This window comes from Palaemon carinicauda, chromosome 37 (assembly GCF_036898095.1).
Source record: "Palaemon carinicauda isolate YSFRI2023 chromosome 37, ASM3689809v2, whole genome shotgun sequence".
NCBI lineage: Eukaryota > Metazoa > Arthropoda > Malacostraca > Decapoda > Palaemonidae > Palaemon > Palaemon carinicauda.
Genome location: NC_090761.1, coordinates 71539138 through 71560614, shown reverse-complemented (window position 1 = coordinate 71560614; position 21477 = coordinate 71539138). Strand labels below are relative to the sequence as shown.

The following is a 21477-nucleotide window of genomic DNA, read 5'->3' as shown; positions in this document are numbered from 1 at the left end:
TTTAAGCTCGTACCCCGAGGGCTTATAGCATCTTGCTTTACCAATCAGGGTTAAAGCTTAGCTTTTAATGATAATAATAATAACAGTAATTGTAATAATAATAATAATAATAATAATAATAATTAATAATAATAATAATAATAATAATAATAATAATAATAATAATAATAACCAACATTGCGTAATATGATTTAGGCTCATACCCCACTCTCCAATGTTTACAAAATATTGGCCAAGGCGAGCAAAGCTCATTGGGCCCTTGACAGTGGTTGTGTCTTGTCATTTATCGGCTCAGTAAATAGAAAAGAATTGATTTTTCCCTGGAAATATGTGTGTTTCTATAGTACGATGTCCCATGTCGGCTTAATAGATCTCCCAGAGTGTATACTACTGAAGGTTTTTTCCTTGTTATATGCAGTCGATCTGCATAAACTTAGTAGGCAAGTATGGGTTTGTTTAATCTCGTCTGCCTTCTTCGTAAGTCATATCTTACGTTATCTTGCATTAATTTAACTTATTTTACCTACTTTACCGTACCCTAAATTAATATAACTAATAAAGAAAGTTATATGTATGTCTGTCTACATTATACATATTTATTGATGCCTATTTTATTCAATATTTTATTCTATAATCCAATAGTTTCAGTATTGGGTCTATTTTGTTGATTGTTTTTTTCGTATATTTTAATTCTTACCCAGGGTTGCCAGATTGGCATTTGTTTCATGCCAAATACCCCCTCAAATTGGGTCTTTTTTGAAATTGGTAGGCCTTTAGTAATATCATGGTAAAAGGTGGGCCTTAAATACTACATTTTTGGCCTTTTTTCAATAATGGGTTGGCCTTTTAAAGCTGCGGTTGATTAGAAGTTGGCATTTTTTCATTTAGAAAACCTGGCAACCCTGTTCTTACCCTACATTACTGTAACGGCTGCTTTTCTGGTCCTATACAACAGGAAAACCCTACTCTCTACAGGACCTCCACAGTCATTTTATCATGTTCGTTCGAAAGCATTCAACATTTCGCGCCACAAATTGCTTGTTCATTGTCAAATTCACACTATCGAAGCACTTGCAGAACAAGAAAGTCTTCAGTTTCCTCCTGAAAGCATTAATATCTTCAGTCTTTCGAATGTCTAGTGGGAGCTTATTTTATAGTCTTGGTGGTGATATTTCAATAGAGTCCCACCCAGCCATTACTCGTTTCGCTTGCGCACGGCTGAACAAAAACCATTAAGGCCTTTATCGAAATATTACGAAAATCTAATGGTTTTTGCTTTGCTGTGTGCTCACTACGCTCGTAAATAAAGAAAAATTTTAAGCTCCTATGTCCAGTACTGACAATTGGTAATGGCTGAGTGGGACTCTCAAAATATTACCGTCTCGGGGCCGCATATTCATGTCAAAGAATATTCATATTAAAGAAATTGGGCCTTATGCAACTTTAATTGGGTAATCTAGTATATTTCAGGACTTAGGTCCTTTTAATTGAATGAGATTTTATGTAGAATTTAATTCTGATGTCAAGGAATTCATATTAAAGAAAATGGGCTAATATGCAACTTTTCTTGGCTAAACTAGTATATTTCAGGACTTAGGTCCTTTTAATTGATTGAAATTTGTGTAAAATTTAATTATCGTGTCAAAGAATATTCATATTGAAGGAAATGGTTTAGTATGAAACTTCTCATAGGATAGGGTAGTTTACATATATATAGCATTTGTGTATACGACGCAAATTCAGGATTATTCTTTATCGACATATATCTTAACAATTAGTGAAGGCTTCAGAGCCTTTGTATAACGACCGATTGGGCCTCCCACGTGCATAGAGAATGGGAGTTTCCTTCCCATTTTCCAGGCGTTCGTAACCCAAGGCCGCTGTACTACAAAAACCGAGCCCGTCATTCTGCAAAACCTCTACAGAAGAACACCTAAACATACTCACCTAACCTAACCTACTAGCTGTGTCCTTACCAACTTAACTATCAGGGGGACTATCTTGTGTTTTGTGCTTTTCGACAATTGTCAATAGGGAAAAATATTTTATTAAGATAAAGGCTAGAGTGAAATAGCTCAGAGATATGCAAAATATCATGTAGGTAGCCTATACCCTGTTGACTTGACTTTCCCTAATCTAATATAGATTAATCTAGGGTATAGGGTCCTAATTTGTGGGAGCGTGAATTCCCCACATTTGATTACTTTTAGAATTAGTGTGTACTTTGACATCAGATTTCTACTTGATTTGATATTGAGATTTAAGTCAACATGCCTCAGCAGCAGAACTAATGAGGGAGTTGACCCAATTAATTGGCAAAGGTATCCAAAAAACCTTTCCTCCCATTGGTTACCTTCAAATTTAATCAGTATAGTGATAGGGTTAAGATTGCCAATTAAAAAAAAATCCGGTAAATATGCTATACTTTGATATATAGCTAAATCATGAACCATATATTTTTCCTATTCATTATCTAGTGTTTTATCCATGTAAAACCATGAATGTTGGGGCAAACCTCCTGTTCATTAGTTTTCCTAGTGGGAAACTGGGGTCTTGGATGCCAGCAGGCACTACTAGATAAATCACGTTGTGGTTGAGGCGTCTGGTAAAAGCTTGTCTCTGTCGATCCGGATGATGAATAAGTGTTTGGCGTTATTATTGTTATTATTATTATTACAAGCTAAATTACAACCCTTATTGGAAAAGAATTGCCACAAGCCCTAGGGCTCCAACAGGGAATACAGCCCAGTGAGGAAAGGAATTAAGGAAATAAATGAATTGTATTGTTCTTTTCAGCAGGTAAAGGGTTGTGTCCTTTATCTTCATCTTGCGAGAGTGTATGTTTTAGTCTTCTAAGGAAAGTTCAGTTGGGAAGAAGCACTGGATACCCGAAAGGTGGTCGCTGTATTTTTTGGTGAGGGAGGAATACGTTAGCTTTGACATCTTCAGAACTTTTTTTGTTCATTTTTGCTTAACCCCATGTTTCATCTAGTGTTGCGCTCGCATGTTACCAAGCTTCCTGGGTTAGGGATATCATGATATGCATGTGGCAGTGTATGGCCAGGAAACAAACGCTACCCATAACAGCCCAGGTCTGCTTGCAGGAGCCTTCCCGATTGTGTGACTCATATTTTCTTATGGTCTTACCACACGTTATGTTGTTTTGCCTTACCTCATTTGTGGTATTTCAAAATGTCCTTGGATTACCTGTGTACAATATGACGTGGCCTATCGTTGGTATTCTGGGCTACCCATAATTTTTTAATCTTATTATTGTTTGTGTTTCTGCTGCTTTATCTATAACCTTGCTGAAATTGTGCTGTTAGATACCCCGTGGTTTTTCCTTCCATTGAGCACTGTTATTCCTTGTGTGCTTTCACAATCCTGTCCAATTCTGGCCTTGAACATTATTGGAGAAAATAGTTAGATCTGTAGCCAGAGTAAGAAGAAAAAAATGTAGGTGAATGAAGGTAAACTGTTAGTCTTTGTTGTCTTCCTGCTCATCATTATATTAATCTGCCCTTTGTTGTGGATGGAAAGGAGTTGCTGGAAAACCATTCCCAAGAATTCCTGCCAGTCTATGCATGAGTATTGACCTTTTTCAAAGGAGGATAGCAAAATATTTTCCCAAAGTTCATTCACATACGTACTCGCATAGGTAGCGTTGACTCGAGAGGTTATTCAGTTTACTCATGATCTTTGTTTCTGTGCTTTTCAAAAGAAATGGACCACCATAGACTTTCCAGATGTTGGTCTTAGTTCTTTGAAAGTGTTACAGGATTAATCTGCCCTCCTCATAGGTTGTCTATACTCCTTTGAATGAATGAACATAAGGGTACCTGCATTTCAATTAAAGTAGGTCATCACATCAATCGCTCCTGATGACTTGTTTATGCTCAGCTGATCAGGGTTTACTTAGTTTGTCTGGGTTGTATGCTCATGGCATCAATACTTACTGTTTACGTAGCCCTTCTTTGGGCTATATTTTGATCAGACTAAGAAAATCTAGATTGTCATATAAAAGTTCAGACAATTCAAAGTCTATTCTGATGTCTGAGGTACATGTTTATATGATTAAAAGAACCCTCTTATCATAATGGCATCTGTTAGGATTCAAGTAGCTTACAGAAGTCGTGCAAGCTGAGTTGCTGAGCCACTTTTGGGAAATCATTGGGTTCATTTTGTGATTTTATTGATCCTGAGGATGAAGCAATCCTTCAGGATACAGTTGTTATCATCCCTTGTTAGAGGGACTATGAGTAACTTGTCCCCCACCTGCGTTAGTTGATTTTTTCCCCACCTCTGGCATGACAGTGCTTCTATGTTTCAGAGGACTCTTACTGAAGTTGTCTATGAGTAGAAGACTTTACCTTCCCTGTTGCATTATCAGAAGCCATGAAATTGTCCTTCCTGGGCTCCTTCTAAGCAACATCATGGCTTGATCTCTGGTCGGACCCTCTTTTTGTCTTCCATTATTGGTGTGTCTTTTACAAAAGACAAGGTAAAGTATAGGCGTCTCTTGGTGATTGGGGCATGCACCGAGTTTTCTCTATCAGGCCTTGAACCTGTGGGTCTGCTGCATCCTGAGGAGGAAAATGGTCATAGATGATTGGTAACATGTTTGCCTAGCATTCGCGGCGGCAGAACGATCCCAGGCCTGGACCGTGAGTTTAAGCTGTTATTGGGTAGGCCACTGCTGTGTTTGGGCACCACAGTGGGGCGTTGGGCTTGCCCGGCTGACGTTCCGTTGAGCATCTATTCTGATGAAACAGGAACTGAAACCAGCCACCTTTAATCTTTAAGGTAATTGGTTGGTGGTTAGCTTTAGGTATTTCCACTTGCTTTTGGTTATCTATTACATTTTATGGCCACTCAGTTGCCCCGTAATGTCTTTTGCTTAAGGTAAAAAGGGACTGATAACAGACAATTGAGAATTTGCCCCACCACACTAATTTTCTACCAGTTGACCTTACCAAGCTACAGAGACAATTTCCTGTTCACACCAGGAATAAGACCTCTTAAAAATTGGTTTATAGTCTATGAAAAATATAAATCAAATTATATTTTTTATAGTTCACTTTCTCCTGAAAGTTTCTTTTCATAGACAAAACATTAAGTGGACCTCTTATCCCATGACATTCATAGCATCCACTCTTTCCCAGGTATTAATTTACGGTCAATGCCAAACTATATTTTATCTTTATTGACAATAGATGATTATCCTTATTAAACAAGATCCATAGCTAGTTGTACTGTATAAAGTGACAGGTGGTTTGCTGATTATGTTTTTATTGCTTTTGTCATGTACAGTACATTACTGATATGTGGTATGAATTTTTTAGTATGGCATTAACCTGTGGAATGATTTGCAAGATCTTGTGGAATTTTAAGAATACTTTTATTTTGTCATATGATTGTCTTTCTACCAGTAATCATGGTCTTCGATACTGGTTTTCTAGTCAGCCACTGTAGACAAAAAAAGCTTTCATGGTTTACTCTGTGTATTATGTATCATTAAGGATGTAAACAAAAAATATTCTTTATTAATTTCTTCCATATTATTTTTAAGGTCTTTTGTCCTTTTATATTAAAACTGATACTGAATAGCTGTTATCTCTTTAAAGCTCAATGAAGAAGACCTCTTATGGTACAGGATATGTTTGTCAATACTGTATATTAACCCTTTTACCACCAAGCTATTTGGAACTTTCCAACCCTTAACCCCCAGGCGTTTTTTTTTTTTTCAAGCACATATTGCAATATGTTTTTTCAATATTAAACTTACCCGATAATCATGTAGCTGTCAACTCCGTTGCCCGACAGAATTCTATGGAGGGATACGCCAGCTATCACAATACTAGAAGGGGGTGTACTTACCAGCGCCACCTGTGGCCAGGTACTATAGTACTTCTTGTTGACACCTCCTCAATTTTTCCTCTGTCGTGCTTCCGGCAAGACGTTCTGGGATACGCTTATGTTCTTGGAGTATTTTCACGACTTTTGGTGAAGTATTTCTCTTTGATTTCAGCTGTCGCTTTACTGGAAACCTTCTTATATTAGCTTAGATAGCTTTTATATAGTCCTGATTAACGGTTAACGATCTTTTGCTTGATTTTGGAACCCCACTTGGCTAACTCTTTGGATTCAAGATGTCTGACATTTCGCAAGCCCCCACCCATAGGCGATGTAGGTCTTGTAATAGGCGTATTCCGAAGGCCTCGGTAGATCCTCACACCGCTTGTTCTGACTGTAGGGATAGGCCCTGTCAGTTAGAAAATCGATGTGAGGAATGCGCCGGACTTTCGGAACTTGATTTTGTCCGTCTTTTGAAATATTCAACTAAGTTAGAGAGAGGCAGAGTTAGGAGGAGTTCTTCTCACTCTTCACTTTTTTCCTCACCTCATGATCCCCTACCTTTTCCTACCCCTGTAGTGGCTACCCCCGAACCTACTATTTGCCCTCAGCCTGATATGTCTGTTGTGTTGCGTGCTATTCAGGCCTTAGGCGATAAAGTAGAGTCAGTGGTAAGTGATCATAAGTCTCTTATGGCCGAAGTCAAGGAACTTAAGGTCAAGAGTGCAGTGGGTGGAATTAGTGCCAGTGCGTTGACGAGTGCTAGTGTCAGTGCAGTGCCAAGTGCTAGTGTCAGTGTCAGTGTGGTGCGTGAGGATACTTCTGTGCGTGCCAGTCGTCCTCCCAGTCCGGGACCTCTTGCAAGCTCCCAAGCCCAGGGGAGAAGCAATGTCGAAGGGCAAAAGGGTTCGGCAGGCCTTGATCGGCGCACAGAAGTATCCTCGGTGGTTGCGGGCGTGTCTTCCAGAGACCGTCACTCCCACCTGCAGACGATTGAGCCCGTCTTTTACTCGTCCGCTGATCTATTGTCAGGGAAGAAACGCTGGACTCAGGTCTCTAGACCACTCAAACGCAGAGTCCAGTCCGCGAGTGTTCAACCGGGCTGCAGTCATTGGCTCAGCTCTGACTCGCCGCAGTCATCAGTCGACTGCACTCCGCCCAAGAGGAGTAAGGTTCTGCCACAACAGATCTCTGCTGTTAAGGCTTTACCTCAGCAGACCGTAGTGTCTGCCGACCCCAAGTTGTCTCTACTGCAGTCCATGCAGGCACAGCTTTCGGTCTTGATGCGTGAGTGTCGGGCTGAGAAGGTTGCGCCTCCGCCTCCGCCTGCACTTGCTCCGCCTGCGCTCGCTCCGCCTGACCGCAGTACCGCCTGCCAGGCGTACGATGTTGAGCCACGTTCTGAGTTTACTGTTCCCAGTGGTGTACAGCCTCCGCCTTCCTTAAGGGAACCTCAGCAATGGGATCAGGAGGCTTATACCTCTCTTCCTCCGCTTCCACTTGCTGCTCCACCAGTGATGCAACACTCGGTTGAGGTACAACAACCTCTCCCCTCCATGAGTCAGTCTCCTCAGCTCTCGCTGCAGCGAGCTCACCCTCCGCAAGGCAAGCACCACAACACCTTAGCCTTGCGCCTCAGGAGCCTCAGCTTGCGAGACATTTACTACGTTCTGCGCAGCCTCTACCTCATCGCTCTACGCTCACACCGCAGGAACAGGAACTTGCTACTCCGCTTCCGCCATCCACTCAGCAAGCGCAATCCTTGAGTTCAGCCACTCATGCCAGGAGTCAGCCTCCTCCACCCATGCGCCTACCTTCTGCTTCTTTTGTTCAGCCTTTGCAGTCTGAGCCTCAGGTGTTCCCTCAACAGATTCTTGAAGAGGAAACCACTAATATTGTTGTTCCTGCTCGTTCTGACTCTGCTGTTCAGCATACCTTGCCGATCGCTTCGCTACACTCTGGTGATGAGGCGTCTGATGATGAGGCGGCACACCTGGATCCCTCATCAGACGTGGATGAATCCAAGCCTTCTCCGCCTTCTATTGACTTTCGTAAGGTCTTGGCTCTGTTTAGGGAGGTATACCCAGACCACTTTGTCTCTGCTATTCCCCGCTCTCCACCATCTGAGTTTTCGCTGGGCTTGCAGCCAGCTAAGTCTTCCTATACTAAGCTAGTCCTAGCTAGGTCCTCTAAGAGAGCGTTAAGGATCTTAGGGGAGTGGTTGCAGACTAAGCAACACCTTGGCAAGACTTCGTTCATGTTTCCTCCGACTAAGCTCACTTCTAAAGCGGGCGTTTGGTATGCCACAGGAGAGGAACCAGGCTTGGGAGTACCTGCCTCTGCCCAGGCTGACTTCTCAAGTCTGGTAGACTCGCCTCGTAGAACTGCAATGAGGCGCTCTAAGGTTTGCTGGACCTTCTCAGACCTTGATCACTTCCTGAAGGGTGTTTTTAGAGCATTTGAGATGTTCAACTTCCTAGACTGGTGCCTGGGGGCCCTCAGCAAGAAGACCTCCCCTGCGGACAAGGATTCTGCCATGCTATTAATGTCCTGCATGGATAAGGCCATTAGAGATGGATCTGGCGAGCTTGCGTCGATGTTTGTATCAGGGGTTCTTAAGAAAAGGGAACAGCTTTGTACCTTCCTGTCCTCCAGCATTACACCTTGCCAAAGGTCACAACTCCTTTTCGCTCCGCTCTCGAAGTTCCTCTTCCCCGTAGAGCTGGTTAAGGACTTGTCTGCTGCCCTGATACAAAAGGACACACATGATCTTGTAGCCTCATCGGCTCGTAAGACTAAGGTTGCTACCTCAGTCCCCAGGACTTATCGCACCCCAGTGGCTGATACTCCTGCTACGAGGTTCATACCGCCCTTTCGTGGTAGAGCCCCCAGCCGAGGAAGCTCCCGTCCAGACTCTTCCAGGAGCAAGTCTAGGAAAGGTTCCAAGGCCTCTAAAGGAAAAAACTGACTCTCCGCATCTCCAGACAGCAGTAGGAGCCAGACTCAAGAGCTTCTGGCAAGCCTGGGAAAAGAGAGGTGCAGACGCCCAGTCTGTCAGTTGGCTGAGGGAGGGTTACAGGATTCCATTCTGCCTCAAACCCCCTCTGACCACATCTCCCATCAACCTCTCTCCCAACTACAAAGAAGAGGACAAGAGGCTAGCGTTGCACCAGGAGGTGTCGCTACTTGTGCAGAAGAAGGCAGTGGTTATAGTCCGGGACCATCAATCCCCGGGCTTCTACAACCGTCTCTTTCTGGTGGCCAAGAAGACAGGAGGTTGGAGACCGGTGCTGGACGTCAGCGCGCTCAATGCGTATGTCACCAAGCAGACGTTCACGATGGAGACGACGAAGTCGGTCCTAGCAGCGGTCAGGCAGGAGGACTGGATGGTCTCGTTGGACTTGAAAGATGCCTACTTTCACGTTCCTATTCATCCAGACTCCCAACCTTTCCTGAGATTCGTTTTTGGAAAGGTTGTCTACCAATTCCAAGCCCTGTGTTTTGGCCTAAGCACAGCTCCTATGGTGTTCACGCATCTGATGAGGAATATAGCAAAATTCCTCCACTTATCGGACATCAGAGCCTCCCTCTACTTAGACGACTGGCTGTTGAGAGCCTCCACGAGTCGTCGCTGTCTGGAGAGTCTCAACTGGACTTTGGACTTAATCAGAGAACTGGGTCTGTTAGTCAACATAGAGAAGTCTCAGCTCATTCCCTCCCAATCCATTGTGTACCTGGGAATGGAGATTCGGAGTCAGGCTTTTCGGGCTTTTCCATCGGCCCCCAGGATAAGCCAAGCCCTAGAGTGCATCAGGAGCATGCTGAAGAGGAGCAGTTGCTCGGTGAGACAGTGGATGAGTCTCACAGGGACCCTTTCATCTCTGGCCCTGTTCGTCGAGCTAGGGAGACTCCACCTCCGCCCTCTTCAATTCCATCTTGCAGCTCATTGGGACAAGGGTTTGACTCTCGAAGCAGTCTCTATCCCAGTCACCAAAGAGATGAAGACCACTCTCTTGTGGTGGAAGAACAATCTCCTTCTCAGGGAGGGCCTATCGTTGGCTATTCAGACCCCCAATCTTCATCTCTTCTCAGATGCATCGGACTCGGGCTGGGGTGCGACCTTGGACGGACGGGAATGCTCGGGAACGTGGAACGAGGAACAGGGAACGCTCCACATCAACTGCAAGGAGCTACTAGCAGTTCATTTAGCCCTGCTGAACTTCAAGTCCCTCCTGCTAGGCAAAGTGGTGGAGGTGAACTCAGACAACACCACAGCCTTGGCTTACATCTCCAAGCAAGGGGGGACCCATTCGAGGAGCCTATACGAGATCGCAAAGGACCTCCTCATTTGGTCAAGAAGTCAAAACCTCACTTTGGTCACGAGGTTCATTCAGGGCAACATGAACGTCTCAGCAGATCGCCTAAGCAGAAGGAATCAGGTCATTCCCACGGAATGGACCCTCCACAAGAGTGTGTGCAACAGACTTTGGACCTTGTGGGGTCAACCTACCATAGATCTGTTTGCCACCTCCATGACCAAGAGACTTCCGCTGTACTGTTCCCCAGTTCCAGACCCTGCAGCAGTTCATGTGGATGCTTTTCTACTGAACTGGTCCCATCTCGACCTTTACGCATTCCCACCGTTCAAGATAATAAACAAAGTTCTGCAGAAATTCATCTCGCACGAAGGGACACGGCTGACGCTGGTTGCTCCCCTTTGGCCTGCAAGAGAATGGTTCACAGAGGTACTTCAATGGCTAGTCGACATCCCCAGGACTCTACCTCTAAGAGTGGACCTTCTACGTCAACCTCACGTAGACAGGTTGCACCCAAACCTACACGCTCTTCGGCTGACTGCCTTCAGACTGTCGAAAGATTCGCTAGAGCTAGAGGTTTTTCGAAGGAGGCAGCCAGTGCGATTGCTAGAGCAAGAAGGGTTTCCACTCGTAGAGTCTACCAATCTAAGTGGGAAGTCTTCCGGAGCTGGTGTAGAGCCAATTCAGTATCCTCTACCAATACCTCTGTGACCCAAATAGCTGACTTCCTATTACATCTTAGGAATGAGAGATCCCTTTCAGCCCCTACGATTAAAGGGTACAGGAGTATGTTGGCTTCAGTTCTCCGCCACAGAGGTTTGGACCTTTCTTCCAACAAGGACCTTCAAGACATCCTTAAGTCTTTTGAGACTTCTAAAGAGCGTCGTCTATCCACTCCAGGCTGGAACCTAGACGTAGTCTTAAGGTTCCTTATGTCACCTAGGTTCGAACCTCTCCAGTCAGCTTCCTTCAAGGACCTTACCCTCAAGACTCTTTTTCTCGTCTGCCTTGCAACAGCTAAGAGAGTCAGTGAGGTTCATGCCTTCAGCAAGAACATTGGTTTCACGACCGAATCTGCAACATGTTCTTTTCAGCTCGGATTCCTAGCAAAGAACGAACTTCCTTCACGTCCTTGGCCTAGATCGTTTGAAATACCTAGCCTCTCCAACATGGTAGGTAACGAACTAGAGAGAGTTCTTTGCCCTGTCAGAGCTCTCAAGTATTATCTTAATAGGTCTAAACCTATTCGAGGACAGTCAGAAGCCTTATGGTGTGCCATCAAGAAACCTTCAAGGCCCATGTCCAAGAACGGGGTTTCGTATTATATAAGGCTTCTGATTAGAGAAGCCCATTCTCACTTAAAGGAGGAAGACCTTGCATTGCTGAAGGTAAGGACCCACGAAGTAAGAGCCGTAGCTACTTCGATGGCCTTTAATAAAAACCGTTCTCTGCAGAGCATAATGGATGCAACCTATTGGAGGAGCAAGTCAGTGTTTGCATCATTTTATCTTAAAGATGTCCAGTCTCTTTACGAGAACTGCTACACCCTGGGACCATTCGTAGCAGCGAGTGCAGTAGTAGGTGAGGGCTCAGCCACTACATTCCCTTAATCCCATAACCTTTTTTAACCTTTCTCTTGAATGCTTTTTATTGTTGTTTTTATGGTTGTTACGGTAGGCTAAGAAGCCTTCCGCATCCTTTTGATTTGGCGGGTGGTCAATTCATTCTTGAGAAGCGCCTGGGTTAGAGGTTGTGTAGAGGTCCTTTAGTAGGGGTTGCAGCCCTATATACTTTAGCACCTTTGAGTTGATTCAGCCTCCAAGAGGAACGCTGCGCTCAGTAAGGAAGACGAACTTAAAAAAGAGGCAGAGTAACGGTTCAATTCGACTTCCTTACCAGGTACTTATTATTTCATTGTTATTTGAGATAACTGTTATATGAAATATGGGATACTTAGCTATCCTTTAATCTTGTACACTGGTTTTCACCCACCCCCCTGGGTGTGAATCAGCTACATGATTATCGGGTAAGTTTAATATTGAAAAATGTTATTTTTATTAGTAAAATAAATTTTTGAATATACTTACCCGATAATCATGATTTAATCGACCCTCCCTTCCTCCCCATAGAGAACCAGTGGACCGAGGAAAAATTGAGGAGGTGTCAACAAGAAGTACTATAGTACCTGGCCACAGGTGGCGCTGGTAAGTACACCCCCTTCTAGTATTGTGATAGCTGGCGTATCCCTCCATAGAATTCTGTCGGGCAACGGAGTTGACAGCTACATGATTATCGGGTAAGTATATTCAAAAATTTATTTTACTAATAAAAATAACATTTTTTTTAAATTGCTCTAACAGCCTTAATTTTCGTCATAGAGAGGTCAGGTTGGTCTCATTCTTTTGGAAAATGCCTGAAGTTTCTCATAAAGTTATCAAAAATATGCAAAAAATTTAAATAGCAGGTTTTTGCAAGGACTATCGGTACGTCCATGGGGGTAAAGGGATGAGTTTTGTGAAACGTACCAGTACGTCCATTGGGGGTAAAAGGGTTAATACTCAACAGACTTAGATTTTGCGGTAATAGGCGTAGATGATGATGAATTTTTTTAATGCATTAGTTATGTGTTGCATATTTTGCCGAAGATTCTTTTACTATAATACGCTGACTATGTACAATATTAATTTTCCAGCATTCATCCTCGGTTTGCCCGGCTAGTTGGTGATCTGTCTTTATGGCGCCATGTGAATTTTGGACGAACACCTCTGAGTCTGCAGTTTCTCCATAAGTTTATACGATTCCTGGGGCCACACACTCGCACGATCACCGTTACTGGATTTGTTAGAGCCAGCATTCGACTGCATCCCAAAGGTAATAGGAATAAGTTGGCTTTGATATACGATTTAAGAATTAGGTTATCTAATTACCTCTGCCAACGAAGTTGGGAGGAGGTTGTGTGTTACCCCCTGTTTGTGTGTTTGTTTGTTTTTGTGAACAGCTTCCTGGCAGCAATTTTTATCGTAGAGTAATGAAACTTGCAGGGATTAACTTTTATGTAAAAAGCTTGAAATGCTTAAATTTTGCAAGGTCACCGTCAAGCAAAATGTCCAATTCACGTAATCAACCGTAAGAGTGAACATCGTTGTTACAAAGACTTCAAACTTGGTTCATTTTTTAGGATATGAATATCCACGCCAATTAATACATGTTAAGGTTATAGGTCAAGGTCAAGAAGTAAGCTGCCGCGGCGGAGGTCTGCGCTCTACTGAGCACCACTCTAGTTATTCAATTTATTGGAATGCGTAGATTTACATTACCATGGTACAGAAGAATGCCGCTTTTATGCAGCAATTTAATTGTATCTTTTTGTCCTTTGAATGCCTTATTGGTTATTTATTCATATGGCCTAGGATTAAAATACTATACTGTACTGTCTCCCTGAAATGTGGCCTTGTTAACTCTTTTCCATCAGTACAGGTGAAATTTCTGAGATAAATGCTAAAAGTTGAAAAGCATTCAAAGTGTTGCAGATAAAATATAAAAGTTATTGCACAAGTTGAAGCAACTTATTTTTTACATATTACCACATGTATTTAAGAAATGTGCCAGTAAAATGTATTGCTTTTGTAATATAAAGAGCGCTACAGAATTACAGTAATCGATGAATGTTGTATTGAAGTGTATGCAGCTTGCTGACCTTAGTCCATTCCTATTTATGACCTTAATTAAGTTCAGGCAGAGCTTCACAATCTCTCTTTTTATTTGTGTGATAAAACTTTTCACTTGTGGAGTGAGTCTCGTAAATGATTATGAAGGCTGGAACTTTTAATCTCTTAACTTATTGTGCTTCTTGTTTGATCTGTTCAGAGTAAATTTTGATTCATTACTGTGCTGTATCTCTAATTCCCAGTTAATGAATAAAACGTACAGGTTGTACTACACAGTACTCTGAAATTTACTGGTTTTCCTACACTAAATACAAACCCTCATTCTTTACTATAGGAGATATTTTAGCGCGAGCTGGAAAATACGGCAGAAAACCTCAACAAGGCCGTTAACGACCGGGCCGGTAGTTATCCCCCTGTTGGGGGTGGCGGACTGCCGGCCGGCAGCTACTGAGTACCTTCAATCGAATTCTATCGTTCGCAGTGGTAACACCGCTGCTCCCGCTTTGTTTGACTGGCAGACTAGCCTTTCTTTAATTGTGTTTTTTTCATTAACTTTTTCTTTTACTCCTTAAATAGATGTACAGTACTTTGAAATTTACTGGTTTTTGTATAGATTCTATTTTTTGTCACGAAGATCACAGTAATACTCCACCCTACGTTAGCAATTGGGTCCATGAGACGTGACAGAAGTCAATTTGCAACTTAAGCTGGAAGTCCACCTTTTACGACCAGCTATCTTTTTATAAAACGTGTTTGAATGTTAAAATACGTACAGAAGGCCCTCAACTACAAACTTAATTAGTTCCAAGAAGGTGTTTGTAAGCTGAATTCTGTCGAGTTTTGGCCTAAGTTAGGCCTGACCTGAGTCTCATGCCTATGATTTCCAGCTTCAAAAGTCAACGAATAGTCGGGTTTCATATGAAACAGATATCAGGTTATTACTAATGTTATTATTCTTACTGTATTAACCCTTTTACCCCCAGGCTATTTGGAAATTTCCAACCCTTAACCCCCAGGGGTTATTTTTTTTCAAGCACATTTTGCAGTATATTTTTTTTAAATTGCTCTAACAGCCTTAATTTTCGTCATAGAGAGGTCAGGTTGGTCTCATTCTCTGGGAAAATGCCTGAAGTTTCTCAAAAAATTATCAAAAATATGCAAAAAAAAATTGTAAATAGCAGTTTTTTGCAAGGACGTACCGGTACGTCCATGGGGGTAGAGGGATGAGTTTTGTGAAACGTACCAGTACGTCCTTTGGGGGTAAAAGGGTTAAATGTTATGATATTGTTTTATTACAGTACAGTATTTCTTTATCTTATATTTGCTATTCTTAATTGGATTTGTTTTGTATCTCCGAATGTTTGGACTTTCTGTACAGTAAAATGGTATTAATACATTAGCAATGGTCATTTTACCATAAACTTGGCCTCTCTTCTACTTAGTTTTGATTTTTAAACCATTTTTCATTATTATTGTATGATGGAGAGAGTGATATAAAGTCTGAACTGACCTAAGTCGAATTGACGTAAATATATGTGTGACTTTTGTCTTTGAAATTATATCAAGTTAACAAGAACTGGCCCCTTTTTTTATAACAGGTACACATATATCATCTTTTATTATAAGCATTAACAACTTTAATTTTTGAAATTTTACGTACTTTTTTTTTTTTTTTTATTAAGGAACAATTTATAAAATATCACCTCAATGAGAGCTGAATATTTTTAACCATAGCCTGTCTGTTAATCTATTGGCTGTACTCCTAATTTTGGATGCAATGCTGTATACTGTATGCGTGTATGGTCTAGATTTTATTTTAGATTACTTGTATTATCAAAGTTTTATATTTTCCATTATTAAAGAATGACTTTTGCAAATCATGATAGCAAGCTAGAAAGAACTCAATGTTTTCATTTCATTACAGGCTCGCAGTGTATTTCGGAAGCTTTTCTCACAAGCTTGAAACGGCGCTGTCCTCACCTACAAGAGTTGAATCTTCATCGATGTTATATCGATGCTTCCACAACTAAGTTTTCTGCCCTTCCAGCATCACTGAAAAAGTTGTCCTTGTGTGGATCAGCACTCTTCAATTTACCTCAGGTTTGTTTTCAAGAGTACAATGGATTGTCTTTAAGCACTGACAAAAGAGAAGAGAAGAGAATGAAAGGATTCGATTATTTTTTTAGTTACCAACGCACTGAAAACAGTAAATACTGTCATCATCATCATCTCCTCCCACTCCTACTGACGCAAAGGCCTCGGTTAGATTTCTCCAGTCATCTCCATCTTGAGCTTTTGAATCTATACTTCTCCAGTCATCATCTCCTACTTCACATTTCATAGTCCTCAGCCATGTAAGCCTGGGTTTTCCAACTCTTTTAGTAACTACTGTAGCTATCTTTTTTCTAGTTGCAATTTTAGTGCTTTTTGTATGAGGAAGGGAAGAGCGAAGGTTGAAGAAATCACTTTGATATTATTACTATAATCTCTCACATTCACACTAATTAAGTCAAAATAACCTCAAAATCTAGTCTTAAATATGTCTAATCTATCATGCACAAGTTAATGATAGTGGATAGAATTCAAGGAAATAATAATTTCTAATCATTTAAGTTTGTATTAAAAACCAATTCTAAAATTATACAATTGTATGAAGCAAAATGCTGAAAATTGTTTGCAGCAAAACTTTAAAGCACTCAAGAACTTTCTAAAATCCCCAATTGTTCATGACAAGAAATTACTCTTGAGCAGCCAGTAGGTACAGTAGTTTGTTTATTGTATGAAATCACTAGAAAAGGTACATTTGATATTTCCTTGTTTGTGATTTTTAACGAGGTTGGTGAGTAATAAGGGAGTAACGAGTCCTTGTTAATGTTCAGTAGAAAGCAGCTGATTCCTACCCCTAACTTCTTTCTAGAAAGTCCACAGCCATTTGTAGAATATAAAACAATAAGAAAAGGGTTTTGCAAAACATTTAGATATTGAATTATCATCATCCAGGTGCCATATCCCTAAGGATCTCGACAATCATGGCTCGCCATTCCTCTCTATTTCCGGCTCCCTGCAGTAAATGAGCAGCAAATATTCTTCATCTGGTCATTCTCACCAATCCATCCATATATTTTTGTCAGGGTCTTCCTCTCGCCCTCCTTCAATTTTACCAGTGAGAAAGAGATGTTCTTATTCTTGTCTTCCGTCTGTGACCCATAAACCACGTTTGAATTGTACAGTAATTTATTTAAAAGGTTGAAATAAAAAAAAATATTACAAATAAACATAAATAATCCAGGCAAGTCTTTGCGGGAGAGAAAGGCAGTATGACCATCCCCTACCAAGCCAGAAAGTAAAGTGGTTACTCAGCCGAGAGGTGCGAGTGAGCGGGGTATCCAGTCTACCCCACCCCCCACCCGCTAACCAGCGGATGGGGTAGTTATCCCTCACTAAAATTATCATGGCTCGTCTTTCAGCTATGCCAAAATTAATACCCCTATAAATAGCGGAGAGTTTATATGCTAGTAAAAATACAAATTACTTCCAAATTTGTAATTTTTGTTCTAATTTTTAGTGGAAACTTCCTTCAATAAAATGCATACGTATTGCATTAATATTTAACAAGATTTTATGCATACGCTGCAGTTTGTTATGCTTTTCATTATAGGTAAAAACCATAATAGTAATGGCATTTTTAATCCATGTAAAAATTACAGTACTGTGATAGTGTCACAAATGAGTACTGGGAAGATTGTTTGGTCATCTTAACTATGAGACATTTGCAATTTAAATGGCAGAGTCTTCTGGATTTTAGAAAATTGAAACCACTGTAAGACTCGTAGAAAGAATGATAGGTACATCCTTGCCATTTTTATTTCTAAGAATATGGTTGCCTGGAAAGGATTATAGTTTTTTTGATGTTTTATATACTTTGTGTTAATATTTATAGCTATGATTTTTTTTTCTTTATTTTGGTGTCAGTGACATTGGACGGTCCAAAATATCTCTAAATTGCCTAATCCAAAAGAAACATTCTCACTTCTTAGTAGGGGGATATTAAAAGGATTCAGAATATCCATAAAATGGCTCAATGAAGCGTCATTTTATTCAACCTTAGATGTAGTCAGTTTAATCTAAGCTGGTTCCTCTGTGTAAGCTTGTGGCTGCTTGGAACCCCGTGAAAGGGTAGATTTATCTGGCACATGAATCTTGGGCCTTTAAGCGTCTTATCTGTAACTACGATTTTGTTAGTGAAGTAACGTCTTATGAATATTGAATAAGGGGAGAGATATATGAAAATGAAAAGCATTATGGAAAATAGTAATTTCATTGAAAGTTATATGCTGTTGTTAGGCCAGAATTCTTCCAAGAATAGTACCATCTTTTGATTCTATGTTGCGCAACAAGTAGCAACTTGAGATTTGTTAATTGAAAACTTATATTAAATTCTTGTATTTAATGTTTTAAAAATATTTCAGAATCGCATGGTGGTTGTGACGTCGCCATTTTTCCGGCTGGAGAAACACTTGCCTGTGTTGGAGGAAGTAATCCTTGAGGGTTGTGGTGCTTGGCTCACTCAGAAGGACCTTACTCTTCTTATGAGCCATTGCCCTGCTTTACAGGTTAGTGTCTTGTTTCCTTAGAAAGAGTCATTTAGTTTTCTTTTTCTTTACAAAGGCATTTTCTTTCATCTTTCTATAACTTATTTTATAAGTATTTTTCTCATTCTATGACTCTCCTTATAAACTTTAAATTTCTATATTATTTATATATATATATATATATATATATATATATATATATATATATATATATATATATATAAATATATATATATATATATATATATATATATATATATATATATATTTATATATATATATATATATATATTTATATATATATATATATATATATATATATATATATATATATATATATATATATATATATATATATATATATATGTATATATATATATATATATATATATATATATATATATATATATATATATATATATATATATATATATATGTATATATATATATATATATATATATATATATATATATATATATATATATATATATATATATATATTTATATATATATATATATATATATATATATATATATATATATATATATATATATATATATATATATATATATACCCACATTTATGACTTGCCAATGTCCACAGACTTAACAGTCTTTGGTCTATTAGACTGAAGTATGGTAGCCTCTTGGTACATGTCACACAGACACTCGTAAACCTTTAGCACTCCTTTCACGCCATTGGTGTCTGCGTCTTCTAACTCTTCTAGGGCCTTGTGGGGCCCAGTTGAAAGTTTGCTGAACTAATCTCGTGGAGAGAGCGAAGAGCATGCCCAAACCATCGTCATCTCCCTCTACCTAACATACCTTCCTATGTTTCCAGTCTTTTACCTTACTGTAGCACAGAAAGTTCTCAACTGACAAAAGTGAATTATTATTATTATTACTACTTGGTAAGCCACAACCCTACTTGGAAAAGCAGAATGCTATAAGCCTGAGGGCTCCAACAAGGAAAATAGCCCAGTGAGGAAAGGAAATAAGGAAACTTCAAGAAAGTAATTAAGCTTTTTGAGCCAAATTTTATTAAATTTTTGCCTAGGGTAAGATTCGCCTAACTCGCATGCCTACGGTTTTCACCTGCAAAAGTCAACTGTTAGTCCCGTTTCATACCGCATTGAATTATATAAGGGATTTTAACGAAGGAAAAATCTATTTCTGGGCTCAACCTGTGTCTCCGTGAAATGCTCCTTATAGCACCATTTTTAAGTTATAACTACTGCTAAATATACCAGAGAAAAAAGTTGCGTGGAATGCCAGGAATATACCCAGCTCGCTCACCCTTATAGGGTGTCGGTATAGAAACTGGGGCGTGTTAGAACCACTACCAGAGGTCCCTTACCAATTAGTCTTCTCCTTCCTCAATATCCCTCGATACTTCGAGGTGCACTTCTACATCCGACTACTGCCCGCTACTACGGCTAACCCCCCCCCCCCCCCCCCCCACCCACCCACCCCAACCACTACCCACACTTCTTCCCTCATTGCTTTTCTAGCACCGTGATAACACTATTGTTTTCGCTAGCATTGGGCGTCGGTAGAGTGGCACAGGTAAGGTAGCTAGGGCCTCTGTTACAGCCCTTCCCTTTGATGAAGGAATTATCTAAATGGAAGACAGTCTGTGAATAGTGGTTTTCACACGCCCCTGCTTTATACACGACGCCCACTGGGTGTTCGCGCGAGGGTAGTAACCTCTGCATTCCATACTTTAAATTTCCCTGGTATATTTGGAAGTATTTATATCAGAAAAGTGTAAAGAAGGACTCTTTTCACCGGGCGTCACATATCGACCCAGAAATAGATTTTTCCTTTGTCAAAATCCCTTTATTACAGTATTTCTTTATCTTATCTTTGTTATTTTCTGGATTTGTGTTTGTATCTCTGAGCTCTGAATATGTTTAATTTGAGGACCTCCCAAGTTTCCTGTATCCTCTGCTTTTCTAACTTTGTCTTCACACTTTTCTATCTTATTCCTCTTCCTCTTTTTATTTTGAAGTTTTCATAGTTAATATATGATAAATTTATTTTAATGTTGTACTTATTCTTAAACTTCTTTTATATTTCCTTATTACCTTTCCTCATTGGGCTATTTTCCCCTATTAGAGTCCTTGGGCTTATAGCATCCTGCTTTTCCAACTAGGGTTGTAGCTTAGCAAGTAATAATGATAATAATAATACTGTTAAATATATATTTAAGATCTACAAGAATGTGATTTAAACTAATCCTCTCTGTTTAGTCATTATCCTGTAGATTCCTCATAGCAAAGTTATACTTTTTGGTTAATATCCTTGACTTATAACTGAACCGGCATTGGTTAATTCAAGAATTATTACTGAACTTCTCTGACCGTACCTTTTTCCATGAATTTTACTCCATTATACACTTAACATAATAGAGCTTCTCCTTTTCTATACAATTCTATCCTGTTCGTAATACTAGGCAGGCAGTTAATTCTAATAGCCAGGCCTTCTCCATCATGAGGCTCAGTACTACACAGTATTCTAGAAGTTTTATTCCAGCTGTTACCAAGTTGTGGAATGATCTTCCTAATCGGGTAGTGAATCAGTAGAACTTCAAAAGTTCAAAGTTGGAGTAAATGTTTTTATGTTGACCAGGCTGACATCAGTCTTTTTATTGTTTATACATGACATATCTGTTTTTGACGTTGTTAATAGTTTATATAGGTCATATCTGTTTTGACGCTGTTACTGTTTTTAGAATGATATATTGTTAATTTATTCTCATCATTTATTTATTTCCTTGTTTCCTTTCCTCACTGGGCTATTTTTCTCTGTTGTAGCCCTTGGGCTTATAGCATCTTGCTTTTCCAACTAGGGTTGTAGCTTGGCTAGTAATAATAATAATAATAGTACACTATTGTAATAGTTTATTCTACTCCTTTTAGCCCATCTCATTTATATTTTTCTCATAATGTGCTAAAATCCTCCAAATGCGTTTTACAAATTACGTGTTATATATGTTTGGGTAGTGTCATAGCCTCTGTACCATGGCCTTCGATTGTCTTGTATTA

The 21477-nt window shown here is 40.0% G+C and overlaps 1 protein-coding gene and 1 long non-coding RNA gene across 2 annotated transcripts in view; both read left to right on the top strand.

Annotated features, from left to right (window-relative positions):
* LOC137629793 (uncharacterized) overlaps positions 1 to 21477 on the top strand; it is a 117413-nt gene that overhangs the window by 85069 nt on the left and 10867 nt on the right. The gene's annotated exons all lie outside the window — the stretch shown is intronic.
* LOC137629790 (F-box/LRR-repeat protein 12) overlaps positions 220 to 21477 on the top strand; it is a 29006-nt gene continuing 7748 nt past the window's right edge. The window contains exons 1-4 of the mRNA XM_068361431.1: positions 220 to 440; positions 12862 to 13040; positions 15762 to 15937; positions 18307 to 18450. Of these exons, the coding sequence (XP_068217532.1) occupies positions 349 to 440; positions 12862 to 13040; positions 15762 to 15937; positions 18307 to 18450 (591 nt within the window). The 5' untranslated portion in view covers positions 220 to 348. The remainder of the gene's footprint in view (positions 441 to 12861; positions 13041 to 15761; positions 15938 to 18306; positions 18451 to 21477) is intronic.